This window comes from Dicentrarchus labrax, unplaced genomic scaffold, assembly GCF_905237075.1.
Source record: "Dicentrarchus labrax unplaced genomic scaffold, dlabrax2021, whole genome shotgun sequence".
Classification (NCBI taxonomy): domain Eukaryota; kingdom Metazoa; phylum Chordata; class Actinopteri; family Moronidae; genus Dicentrarchus; species Dicentrarchus labrax.
In genome coordinates, this window is record NW_026136705.1 from 2,334,700 (window position 1) to 2,349,140 (window position 14,441).

Genomic DNA, 14,441 nt, shown 5'->3' on the forward strand with positions numbered 1-14,441 from the left:
TTTCTAAATCCGGCCTCATAAACGTCACATTAACTCTTCATCTATCAAATGAACTCACATTTAACGCCCATGTTAGAAGCAGATTGTTGGCTCGGAGGAGGAAAAAAGGGAGGAATTCTTCACTTGTTCATTTGAGAATGTGGGATCAGTTGCTCCAGTGGCACACAGGAAGGACGTCTTTAAGAGCGACATAGTGTGTGTGTGTGTGTGTGTGTGTGTGTGTGTGTGTGTGTGTGTGTGTGTGTGAAAGAAGTGAAGTTGTGTCTCAAAAGGAAATTGACCTAAAGAAGCTGAAAATTCTCTCTCCCTCTCACAAACTCACACACGTTGTTTATTTATGTCTTGGCATTTATCAAATGGCATCTCTGGATTTTTTTGGTCTGGATACACAGCGAGCGAGACGACTGGCTTTATCCTAACCTTTTTTCCGGACACTGATGGAGCCCTGCTGCTTTTAAAGGTCAAAGGGCGAAAAGGTCTCGAGTTAGGGTCAGCAGACAATTTTTTAAGTGTGTGTGTTTGTGTGTGTAAAAGGGGTTAAAGTGGCAGTTCAGTGACCAAGAAAGAAATTCCAGATGCTGAGGAATTTGTCTTTACTGGGAATTTTGTGTGTGGAGAGGTCATGAGAACAGCAGAAAACACACACACACACACACACACACACACACACACACACACACAAAACAATACTTGAACCAATTCCCAGTTCTTTACTGTAGTGTTTTACAGTTACATCAACCTGTAACTTCTGGACTTACTGGATACTGTGTTTCCTGCAACTCAACACAATAACACCAACAAGAGAAAAGGCCTCTGGAGCAGCATGAACTCCACTGAACGCTAAAAACCTTCCTAAAAAAAACCCACAATAGAAATGAGAAACTCTTCAGACTGTGAGCCATTAAAGGAGCTTTGACAGCTAGAGTTTGGATTATTTGGGCTGAGCTGAAGTGGAAAAGTTTACTTTGTCACAATTATAGGCAAACTAGTGCCCGTAAATGAGGATTCACAAGTACGTCATGTACTGGAGCGAGTTTTGGCAACCTGTCACCCAGCCAGATTATAGAGATTTTGGTGATGAATTTGAGGGTTTAAAACAAGTCTAATTACAGCTCCTTAAACTTTAGCCAAACATTAATGGACTCTGGTGTTCATACCAGTGAAAGCATGTGAATAAACAGTTGAATATGGAGGTCTGTGGCTGCCAATATTATCAAAGCTGGTATGTGTAAGATATGGTCGGACCCAGTGAGAACCAACCAGGATTTCAACATGTATTTTAGTTTAAAAGTAGGGATGTCACAATACTATTACCAGTAAAATTCCTTGATTCTTGATACCAAATACCACTGTAAATCCCATGTACTTCATCTTACACACATTTGAACATTACAAAAAATAACAACAGTGACCCCTTAACTCACAAATTACTTTAATCAGCTCACCTTGCTTTTCCTTCAGTACTCTTTTCCACACACACACACACACACACACACACACACACACACACACACACACCTACTTATAAAGTCGGCCAAAAAACACAAGTTGTGATTCTGCATTAACAATAGCAGGTGAGCCATGTGTGATGGGGACTTGTTGTTAATGACGTAGCCTGTCTAAACTATCATAACCAATGTGGTACCGAATGACATCGGCACCAGCTGTTGTTTTTTACTGCTTTTTACTCTGATGCAAACTCTTTTCCTGGTCCGTGCTTGTAGAATGTGCCAAAGAACGTCTCTCTTTGTGTTTCTCTGCAGAGCATGTGTGGATGTCTGGACTGTACAGGTGGTTTATCAACAGGTCGGGAATTCAATCCCCAGTACCGCTATGGTGCTGTAGAATAAAATGAGCGCCATAATGTTTTCAGAAGTTTGGCATCAAGTTGGTACCGAAGTATCGCTTCTTGTGACATCCATATAAGTGATATTTGCTCTTTTTGTCCTCTTTTCAACCACCAACCATCATTTTTAGATAATTTTAAAATTTAAACATTTTACATTCAATTTTATTATTCATTCATTCATTCATTCATCATTCATTAGATCACGTTTATCCTCTGGACCTTACTGGAAATTACTTGTCAATAAAGATTGTGCACAAATGGAAATTTCAATCTGATTAAATGATTCCATTTTATTATTGGCCACCACAGACTTCCATAAATGCCAGGAGTTTGACCTTGCTTTGTTTTGTTGTGCTAGGCTTCCTTTCGGGCTGTCGAATGTCAAAATTAGTCTCAGTGCAAAGCCTTGAACGTTTGTGCTTTGGGGTCATTTCCTGTTTTGGGTTCAGACTACTTTCTCAATAAGACTCTAAGTCTGAAACCGAGTGGATGGAGGCTTACATTTCATTTATTTGGTATGGGATTGTTCTCACTTGGATTAACAACCTGGAGTCTTTTGAGCTTCATTTAGTTGCAAAAACAACAAGGAAAATCTGAATTAAAACCGACATAAAGGAAATTGTAACAAGTAGGGGTAAAATGAGTCTCCATAGTATATGACAGGACATCAAACAACTGTTGTTCCATGAAGTAAATTCTTTAAAATTTTGTTTTAAAATCCCTTTTATCGTGATGTATTGAGAGTGATTTTTCAGCCTCAAGAAAACTGAGACATGAATTGTCGGAGGGTTTACGGTGACCCTGTCACAGTCACAGCTCTGCATGGTAAACATGCCAAGTTTCTGACACAACACAAGCTGTTTGTTTAGCAGTCTTTGACATGTTCCCTTTGAGCAGCATCCTTGTTGTACTTGAGCCTGGGATGAGGTCGTGTTGACCATGAGCTTCGTCCAAAAAACAGAGAAGCGCTTCACTTCCAGAAAGCTCCATTCAGCTGTTGTCTGACGACGACTGCTTGTGATCTGTTAAAATGCTTTGATCGCAACAGAAATGGTCAGCCATGTCTTTTAATGCCATTAACGGCTTCAATTCCCAAACCTAAAAGTCATAAGTCTTCAATATCAAGGCCTCTTTGTCTTCAGCCTTCCATCAAAGAAGGACTCGAACTTCTTTATTTCCAAGGAAGCTCTTATCTTTGCATTATGTTCTCGGTCGAATCCTACAATCAGAGAGTTGTGGCCGACTTGACTTTGGAAGAGAGGACCTGCCTGAACCTCCTCTTCAGCTCTTGCATGTTGGGAGATTTGGGTCTGGCTAGGTGGAGGCCACCTCTTCGCTTCTCCCCGTTTCCTCCTCCCAATACCCGGATCACCTGGAACACAGAGAACACAGTGACTCGCTGAAATAAAACCTGTGACTCGGTCTTGAGGGGCAAGTTTCAGATCAAGTCTCTATTTACATTAATAAAAGTCAAATCTCAAACTAAGTCAGAAAATTGTTGTAGAAATAATCAATTTCAACCATGTTAGCTTCTGACTTCACTGACTACTATAATATTCTACACTCTACTGCAGTGGTTCTCAACCTTTTTGGTGTCAGAGACCTCCAAATCGACACAACACATCAGGCTGTTGACCCGTATTTCATAAAATGTTCAAAGTTTAAGTTAAGGTAAGAATTTTGTTTAAAATAATAACTTCATTTAGTTTTCTTTGAAGCCTCAAGTTTGGTATTATGGCCATGTCGGAGCGAGCGGAGGTGACGCAATGTAAATTGAGGTGAGTTCATTGACTGTGGTGGCTCGCCTGGTCACACACAATCTCGTATTTCAGCATTGGCTTCACTTTACAGACCTGGAAGCTCTGTCCATTATATATACTTTCAATGCTATAAAACTATTTATATATCTAGTATATCTAGTAAATTTCCAGGATGTGTGGGAACCCTGTAAAATCAAGAAGACCCCTACTGAGGGTCCCGATCCCAAGATGTGGAGCCAGTGGTCTAAACAAACCCAAATGTAATGGGCAAAAACTCTTGTTACTCCACCAGAAAAGCAAATATACAGAACAGACCAATTTTGGCTGGCATACCTCTTTCTGTCCAAAGAGATAAACATGTGGTATTTTTATTTTTTTTTGGTGACTGAGCATCAACGGGAAATGGTCTGTAAAATCCACAGTTTCCACAGGAAGAGAAAATCCCTGAAAGTTTGTTTGTCACTTGTTGCAAAATGTCCTGATATCTTTCTCTAAAATGCCTTCATGAGAAAAACATGTAAGACAAAAAAACAGAGCGCAAACTGTCCCCAATTTATAACAAACCAATAAATTAACAACAACAACATGAAGTCCCACCTCCTGACAGATATGTAGGAAGGTGGCGTGGACTCCCTCGTGGTTCTCTCTGGCCGAGGCCTCAAAGTAAACTCCTCCTGTAAGCAGAGGCAGTTTTCAGATCAGTGGTGCTCTTATCTTCCAGATAACACTCAGCATTCTTCTTTTATTAGGCAGCATGCAGGATATAGTTGAGAGGGAGCAAGTGTGTGAAAGGATCTTTTTATTTTCTTAGCCCCGGTTATAATTGGACGGAGCATTCGGAGCTTGAATCAACATCTGCCAGATGCATTTACAAATTGACTACTGTGGGAAATTCTGTCTGCTGTGCGAGCTGCATTTGCAGGATCAAGTTTCTGTACAAAAACAAAACATCTTCAAGCTTTTGAATGTTGTGGAGTTGAATGAAGGGAAGGTGAGGATAGATTAACTCATTTTATAAATAAAATAAGATACAATATGATGTAAAAAAGGCCAGAGAAAAGGCAAAAGTATCGGTAAGAAATGGAGAGTAGGTCATAGCAGACTCCATAAAGAAAACACTTAATTTTACAGAACTGAAAACGTATCTTCTCAATCAGTAGGCACTGAGAAAAATGGCCAAGTAAGGGAAGTCCTGTGTGTGTGAGATACAGCATTTTAAATACGATTAAAAACGGTGCCGACATCAAGAGGCATGTAAAAACACGGAGAAAGGCGATCACAAATCATAAAAATATGGTGAAGAAGAAAGAAAGAAGAAGAGGAAGACGCCTCACCTAGTGAAGCTGCTAACGTCTCGCCCTCGTCTGCAGGCACTTGTCGGGCTCGGAGCAGGTCGCTCTTGTTGCCAACCTGCAGCAGATTACAGATTACAGGATAGATTAGATTATGGGGATTAGGGTTAGTAGGTAACTCATGTTGTCTGTTCAAGACTGGAGGGAAAAACTTTGCTAAACGCTGAAGCAACATCTCATTTTAAAAGAAATAACCTTTAGTCAGCCAACATGAATTTAAAACAAACTTAACAGCAAAACTAAACCACCTCTCCCTAATATATCATCTATTTTTTAATATAAATTGGCCTTTTTGTGGCAGAATATGTTGTGTTTTAAAGTCCCACACTGACCAGTATAACAGGTATGTTTCCGGAGGGGTGTATGCGTCTAACGTGCTGGTACAGTGGCTGAATGGTGCGGTAGCTGTTGTGGTCTGTGATGGAGAAAACCAGCACGTAACCGTCTGCCCAGTAGATTGACCTGGAAGTGCAGTCATTAAGCAGTTATTACAGGATATTATCTTTAATAGCTTAATTCATGTGTATGTAAATAAGTCTGACCTGTTGATCTGCTCCTGGCAGTACAGGCCCTCCGCATCATCCTGGAAAAATACACAGACAGAGTTTGAGGTTTATCATCAAATAATATGCTGATTTTTCTTTCATCAATTTGTCTAAAAAATGTCATAAAATAGTGAAATCACAAATTCCCAGTGACACATAGGTACTGTACTTTAGTTGAATACTCCATTTATTCCACTTTATACTATAAATATAGATTCTTTTTACTCCACTTATTTGACACTTATAGTTACTATTTATAGGAAAAAAAAGTTTTATCATATAATGCAGTACTGTACTTTTAATCTATCCAATAATATATCAAAGATCTGAAACTGGCTCCAGATTGACGAACTACAACATTAAAATGCTCTTACATATATGTGAATTATATATTATACCATAATAATATAACACTGTGAATAATTGTAATAATCTTTATTTATACAGCATGTAAAACAGGTTACATAATGGCTTCTGTTTATAATACTTCTGTGCTTTCTCTAAAGCATAAATTTGAATTCAGGGCTTTTACTTCAAAGTATTTATAAAGGAGTACTCCTTCTACCACTGCAATTTCCAAGCATCTTCAAATGACTCATTTTGTAGATAGTTAAACAGAAAAACACAGCAAATCCTCTCATTTGAGAAGCTGTAACCGACAAATGTTTGACATTTTTGCTTTGAAAACTAATAATAAATTAATTTTCTGTCAATCGACGAAGAGTTTCAGTACTTATCGAGTGAATAAAAGAATTTGAAGACTTTCAGGAACTGACTGAACAGCCACAGCCCTCACAAGTGCTAAATATTCAGACAAAGCTTCCTATTTTACAACATTTCCTCATTCCTTAGAGTTAAACAACAGCAGCAGCAGCAAAAGACTGATAGTGGAGACTGTACTCAGCAGAAAACAGCTATCATTTGTTTAACTGGTTTAAAATAACCCATGATTACTTTCAGCGGCAGAGCAGGAAGTAGTCTGATGTTCGGTGCATTCCCAGCAAGATCCCAGAGGATGAATGGATGTGTCTGAGCTCACATCCCATACCATTGGTAATGCCGGTTTAATCATTTACTTCATCCAAGTAGTTTTAGTCGGCTAAACTTGAAAAATAAGGCTGCTGATTTGTCTTCGTCCCACTGATGGAGGTTTGGTGTTCACACAGTCATTTTAATGCATCATCCAGAGCGGCTTTAAGTGAGTGAGCAGGTGGTGATTTTACTGAAAAAGGCACATTGCCAAGACAAATGGCTGTTTATGGACACACAGCGGCTGGTTCTGAGTTTTAACTTGTGACTCCCGACCTAGCAGACCACCCAGGTGTCAATTCGGGAGCCATTAGACTTCAGGTTGGATAGAACTGGACTCATTTTGTCCACATGTTTACAGAGAAAAACAAATTTTCTGCAGCTGAGAGTTGAAGATGAGTTCATCCACAATTGTATTATTATGGACACTCCTCTCTGTTTTGAGTTTTAAACAGAGAGGAGTGTCCATAATAATACAATCTCAACCTCTCTGCCTTCACACACCAATTATTTTCTGCCTAATCTCTGGAAGCACCATCATCCTGCCAGGAGGAACTTCCTCAGCCTCTGTTATCTTACCCCAGTGTAGGAAATGAGCAGCTCTAAGGCCTGGTTTTGTAAACAGACTGCCAGTGTGGAGCAGGGTGAGCCCTGTGGCACGTTGCACTCATTATACTCATCATGAGCGAGGAGATGGTCCGAAGGTCACTTCCTCCCTCTTCAAATACATTCCTGAAATTGCTTTGAGATAAAAATGGCAGTTTCTCTAACGTTGGTATTATGCGGCTTTGATGACTTTTAGATAAAACATTAAGCAGTGACACAGAACAAACACTGTGACTTTCTGCATGTTTTTTTTACCATAAACTGATTAAAAATAGCTGTAGTCTGCGTAACATCACCCATAGGTTTCTGAAGTTGTGAAGCTCAAAGTGCCATGGCATTGGCTGTCGCCATCTTGGAAGTCCTGACTGTGCTGGCTCCCGGTTAATCCAAAAAAGGGCAAAGACGTGCAGCTGAGTGAAGCCTGGCTCCTGAAAACAGCCGCCTGTGATGGCACTCTCCTGTCACTCAAAAGGGCCATGTCCTTAATTATGCATAACTTTAAGCCTTAATATAATTTGAAAAGGTGAGTTATTGTTGTCACCAATGGGGGAATTTATCTATAGAGACCAAAATCCGTGTTTGTACCAGGCTGTAAACATGTTCATTTCTGCTGTAAAATTGGGCATTTTAATATGGAGATTAGATTATCCTCATTAGAGGAACTGCAGTTTTTGTTACTTCTGTGTTGGTTTCATTTCCCACTTTTCCCCCAATTTATCAATTACAGATGCAAATGTGTAAAGTCCCACTGTCAATTGCCGTCCAAGCAGGTCTCTTCCTCCAGGAGGAGGGTGGCTGGTGGCTGCAGTCGGGTCTTTCAGGTTCAGATTCAGGTCTGGTGGCAGGACTATATAAACTGGAGGCAATCAGCCAGTCATTCTCTCTCCCCTGGCTTCCACCCTGGTTGGTTTTGTTGTATTTAATTTGTCTTTACCTTCATTTCTCATTTAGTTTTGTCCAACCTTGAGCCGGGTTGGGACAAATTGGGGGCTCGTCCAGGATCAAATTTACCATTTTGGTACAGTGGAGTCTTTGTGGTGGTTTGGTTCGGCTCTGTCACAGTCTGGGTTTGTTAATTAGTACAAAGACAAATTTATGCTTGGTTTATTATATACAACAGTTTTGCCGACTATTAAGAGACCACCCTACATGCCACCCCTCTAGATCCGCTCCTACAACAATCTACTGATCCGACAAGGAAGTTAACACTATGACGAGTCACCTATCAAGTTCTTGTTTCTCTGGGATTACTTACTTGTTCAGCTGTTAAATAACAACACTATTTTGCTAGGGAGGACACATTTTGGCACAACACCAGCCACAGTGACGGCAAATACAAGACAGCAATACAGCACTCAGCACCAAACGATGCTGCCAAAAATCAAGAATCTTGTGAGAGCGCTCTGGGAACAGAAAAGCTTGCAAACTTCAGCCAATATCACTCTTGTTTCATTCTAACTTTTGCAGCTTCAAGTTAGATGCCAACTGCCTAGGAAGAAAAAACCAGAGGAAGAAGAAGTATTTGTGTCTTCTATAAAGAGAAAAATATGCACAAGTCTTCAGGAATTATTTTCAGACAGACTTTCATGAGTGAAGTGATGGTTTCTGTAACCATTTAATCACATAACATCTTTATAAACTGAAGCAAAAAGAGGGTGAGGGCAGAGGGTGTTTGCTGTTTCCATCCAGATGTTCTCTTCATAATGCTCATGAAAACTCTGGGATGGAAACATAACTGCTGTGTCTCTGCCTCCATGAGTTACCTGGAGAGCGACACAGGGAGTATCCTGGATCTGAAGTGACACTTCCTCCCCATCCAGCGTGACCTTTCTGGAGTAGAGCGCTCCTGTGGAGAACGAAAGAGACAGGTGGACGGATGAATGAATGGATGCATGAATGGATCGATAATGGGGTGGTTTCTATAGCAGAGGACTTCTTGCAGAGGGAAATCAGTCAGTGAATGCATTTATTTTTGCTGCCGTTTCTTATCTTATTACAGATACACGGACGAGAACTCACCAGTGTTTGCTTCATAATCCCCAATGAACCTTTTAGTCAGAAACCTGACAATCAGAGCTGAAAAGAAAGAAGAAAACTCAGAATTAGGGAGGCAGAAAATGAATTTAAAGAGTGTAATTACAAAGGGGAAGCAAATGCCAAAGTCAAACCAAACCTCTACTATACTGTTCATTAAGTATAAAATGTGTCCAAAGATGCTGTTTGTTGTTTCATCTTCCTGTACTTTGAATAAAAAGACAGAAACTCACTAACCTGCTGCAACCCACTGACCCATATAACACTTAAACATTTGCTCCTAACATGTGGAATTTTCCTTTACTGTGACACATATTTTTGATTTCGAAGACTTTCATAGCAGAGAGATGAGCTAAACAAACAAGCCCAAAGTTTGAACTAAGAAAATGATTCACCAATACTCAGAATCTAATGTTGCAATCCCTCATGCGTCAACTTTTACTGGTAAATGATTGTCTCATCCATCTCTTGTTTTTTTTTTTGGGGGGGGTTCTGTACAGGTTTTTCTAACTCTTGTTGCCTTTTGTCAAAGTAAAAGCTTATTAAAATAAGTAAGTATTAAAGAATAACTTCACAGATTTAACACATTAAAGGGCCACTTCAGCGTTTTAGTACTGCACTTTAATAAACTTACAAGAGAAAGTTTAAAGGAGGAATGGTCAGAATCAAAGCAGCAAAGGCCGAGATACCCTGACTTTTAGTCCCTAGTATGGGTCAAGCTCCAGAAACCCTACATATCCCATAATGCAACTTGACACAATCGTTAAACCCCATCCTCTGCTATGCGTTTCTTTCTCCAGTTTATAATGTTGATATTATATATATGTATGTGCCTCCAAGTCCAAGTGGAGATAACCTTGGATGCCATCAGGTTTACAACAACAACTACTTCTGTTTTTACCAATAAACGACTTGTTTCTGGTACATTTTGGCTTCAGTCGGACTACGATGATGTTTTATTTACGTATGTGTGCACTCAGAGGCTTATTGCAAACTGTAGATACCTTTATAATATATATATATATACACATATATATTAGAATTAAACTTTTACTTTTTGTCTCTTTCTGTACCATTAAAGCTCCAGCGTGTAACATTTAGGAGGATCTATTAGCCGAAACCGAAAGAGATATTTTTATGAACAGACGGTTGCAGGGCGCCATGTTTCTACAGTAGCCCAGAACAGACACACCAGACACTTAACTCTACAGGACAGGTATTTTGAGGACCTCTTAGTTTCTGCTTTGTGCTTAGTAGAGGAGGGTGAAGTGAGGGGGCTGGAATCTGCGATTACACTGCTAGATGCTACTAAACCCTACACACTGGTCCTTTAAAGTGTTCACTATTTCTGTACCACCCCTCTCTCCAAAACTTACATTCGGTAGTGCAAAGTAACTAATTACATTTACTCAAGTTCTGTATTTAAGTATAATTTTGAGGTCTTTGTATTTGTTACTCTAGTTATAGCTACCCTTGTTACTATAATTGATAAGATTTAACATACAAACCATATGAGTAAGTTATATGATGAGTGCTAAAGATTAAATACACACACCTAACAAAATCAATGCATCAATAATAACAATAATAATCCAAAATATAAACATTTTGTGGTTCATATTTTTGTATTTTCATTCAAGTAAAACTCTGAATGCAGGACTTTTTAGTTGTAATGGAGTATTTTTACATTGAGGTATTTCTGTTTTAACTTAAGTAAGTAAGAACTCAGTGAATAAAAGCTAAATATTAACCAAAAAACAACAACAAATACATAAAATATACAAATATTAGAATGCAAAATGTCGCCCCCTGTCGTTCAGGATTTAGGTTATTTATTTCATGCATTCCCACCTACTTCACTTCAGGCACACGACGATATTCCCACCTCTATTTCCCGCATATATAACGAAAGATATTCCTGACAACAAATTGCATAATGAGCTGGTTTAATCAGTCATTATCAGTCAATATGCATATAATCCCAGCCTCCCCTGTTTAATCCCCACACAGCCACTGCTTGTGTTTTAAAAACTTCCCTCATCCAGTTAGAATATCTCTCATTTTCCCTCCCTGTGAGTGATAACAATTCCTCCAATGCGTCCATACCGGTTTTCCCGACGTTGCTCGCCCCCAGCACCACAATCTTCACCGTCTTGTTGGGCACACAGTCCAGCAGGGGATACTCCGGTATGGGGACCAGCAGAAAGTTGCCAGACCCGCTGCTGCTGTTCATGGTTCCCGGTGCAGGGTCGCCAGTCAGCCGCATTTAGCTTCCCCTTCTGCCCTTCAGATCAGCTCTGCTCTGAAATAACACTGCCCTGCAAAAGCCCTCCGCCCCGAGGAAGAATCACTCCAATATTCCCATAATGTTCCTGCAGGGACAGCCACGGGCAGATTAATCACCCTGGATCTGCTGAGGTGGTTTACTCTTGCTTATAATATCTGTGGAATTTTTTTTTTTTAAAGTAGGTTGTCCTTTGTGTCAAAGCTCCAAAAAGAAAATTCCCAAAATATTTTTCCAAGTATTGCAGCTCCAGGGTCCAGGAGTTTTTCTTCCACTGAGAGTGTTTAGGAAAAGTTTTAACCCCTTCCGTGGATGTTTCAGCAGTGAGAGGTCATCATTTCACTCGCTTAAAAACACTCTTTTAATGTGAGATGCTTAAATAAGTGCAAAAAGAAGTGTTCGCAGTGAGTCCAGATGCTTCTGACTGCGGATAGAGAGAGAGAGGAGAGAGGGAAGGAGGGAGGGAGGGAGTGGGAGAGGGAGGGAGACTTTGAACCATCCCCTCTAATATTCCCGTGAGACCAGTCTAAATTGGGCTCCTCTTCCCAGCCTTTACTCAGATAAAATTAAGCCTCTCGGGCCAATAAACAAGGAAAATTAAGGCTTTATAACAATAAAGCTGCGAGACAAATCACATTAGACCATGATGAGACTGTACAAAACTTCATTTAAATATATTATTACAGTCTAGTTTCACTCCCAGTGTGCAGGGGTGGAAGAGGCAATGAGTACATTTACTCGAGTACAGTTTTGAGCTACTTGTAATGAGGGGAGATATTGTTGTTTTCCCTCCTCTACGTTTATTGATAGTTGATTTACAGATAATACAACAGTTTTATCATCAAAATACACTTAAAGTATAAGTAAAAGTATTCACTATCAGGCCCATTTCAGAATAATATTATATTAATGCATACCTAACAAACATATTATATTCACTGCCTTACAATAACAGTACAAACTACTGATAAAATGTACAATGGACCCAGATTGGGAATTTAATAACTGCAGGAAGTTTGTGTAAAACATGTGATTTTTAACAATCATACATGTTTAATAGACTTCTTTTTGGACAAATTCAGTATTTTCTGCTCATTGTTCTGTTAGTTCTTTGGTTGTTTTAACTGCAGGACGAGGCTGTTTATGGGAGAGTGAAGGCTCTGTGAATGCAGTCTTCAAAGTTTAAATCTTAACTAATAATCTAAACTTTAAATATAATAAAAAATGTATTTAGTTTTCTTCACAGAAATGTATGAAATATGGCCGAGATTTAGTCCTACTGTGTATATTTTTTAAACTTTCACCCCTTAAAAGAAGGCCGTGTGACCGTAATCTATAAAAACATTTGAGAAAGTTTCATTATTTTAGATATTCAGTCATGATTTTGAGATACTAAGTCATTATTTTGAGGAAGTTTCTCATTATTTTGAGATATTAAGTTATTATTTTGAGAAAGTTTCTTATTATTTTGAGATATTAAGTCATTATTTTGAGATATTAAGTCATTATTTTGAGAAAATTTCTCATTATTTTGAGAAAGTTTCTCATTATTTTGAGATATTAAGTTATTATTTTGAGAAAGTTTCTTATTATTTTGAGATATTAAGTCATTATTTTGAGATATTAGTCATTATTTTGAGAAAGTTTCTCATTATTTTGAGATATTAAGTCATTATTTTGAGATATTAGTCATTATTTTGAGAAAGTTTCTCATTATTTTGAGATATTAAGTCATTATTTTGAGATATTAGTCATTATTTTGAGAACGTTTCTCATTATTTTGGGAACGTTTCTCATTATTTTGAGATATTAAGTCATTATTTTGAGATATTAAGTCATTATTTTGAGAAAGTTTCTTATTATTTTGAGATATTAAGTCATTATTTTGAGATATTAGTCATTATTTTGAGATATTAGTCATTATTTTGAGAAAGTTTCTCATTACTTTGAGATATTAAGTCATTATTTTGAGATATTAGTCATTATTTTGAGAAAGTTTCTCATTATTTTGAGATATTAAGTCATTATTTTGAGATATTAGTCATTATTTTGAGAAAGTTTCTCATTACTTTGAGATATTAAGTCATTATTTTGAGATATTAGTCATTATTTTGAGAACGTTTCTCATTATTTTGAGAACGTTTCTCATTATTTTGAGATATTAAGTCATTATTTTGAGATATTAAGTCATTATTTTGAGAAAGTTTCTCATTATTTTGAGATATTAAGTCATTAATTTGAGAAAGTTTCTTATTATTTTGAGATATTAAGTCATTATTTCGAGAAAGTTTCTCATTATTTTGAGAAAGTTTCTCATTATTTTGAGAAAGTTTCTCATTATTTTGAGATATTAGTCATTATTTTGAGATATTAAGTCATTATTTTGAGATATTAAGTCATTATTTCGAGATTTATGTATTTTTGCATTATTTTGAGATATTAGTCATTATTTGAAAAGTTTTCTTATTATTTTGAGATATTAGTCATTATTTTGAGATATTAGTCATTATTTTGAGAAAGTTTCTCATTATTTTGAGAGTTTGTCATTATAATGAGTTCCACAATCGTTTTTTCCCATAATGAACTGAAGCCCATCAGGTCAAACTGCTGTAATTTATCCTCTCTTATTCCTCCTTACAACTCATCCGGGCGGTGTTTGTTTTTAATCTCGGGGCTTTCTTCTCCTCCATGATACACAGACTCAGCACATTTCACGGATCACTCGTTTATGTCATTGTATAAAAGTTGAAAATGACCCCGCACAGACGGTTCCCCCATACCCCGACCGCCGCACAAGCACCGCCCGCTCATTCCAGCCCCGTGTGAGGAATCGAGCGGACCGAAGTGCATCTGAGTTGTGCGTCGGCGACACTCCCTCACATCCTTCCCCCGGCTGGACGGCAGGACGCTGGGTAAAGTCACACAGCTGGCAGACACGTCGGAAGCAACATGTTTAACATTCAAAATAAGATACAACAACAA

The 14,441-nt window shown here is 38.3% G+C and overlaps 1 protein-coding gene across 1 annotated transcript; it reads right to left on the reverse strand.

The window, feature by feature from the left end:
• Window positions 1-695: 695 nt before the first annotated feature.
• rasl11a (RAS-like, family 11, member A) lies at window positions 696-11,902 on the reverse strand. Its single transcript, XM_051400501.1, has 8 exons — window positions 11,282-11,902; window positions 9,161-9,217; window positions 8,905-8,987; window positions 5,504-5,544; window positions 5,294-5,423; window positions 4,944-5,019; window positions 4,207-4,283; window positions 696-3,221 (listed from the first exon to the last, which is right to left on the reverse strand). Exons 1-8 carry the CDS (start codon window positions 11,439-11,441, stop codon window positions 3,075-3,077), a joined length of 771 nt encoding a protein of 256 aa, XP_051256461.1. The 5' UTR covers window positions 11,442-11,902; the 3' UTR covers window positions 696-3,074.
• Between the last annotated feature and the right edge of the window lie 2,539 nt (window positions 11,903-14,441).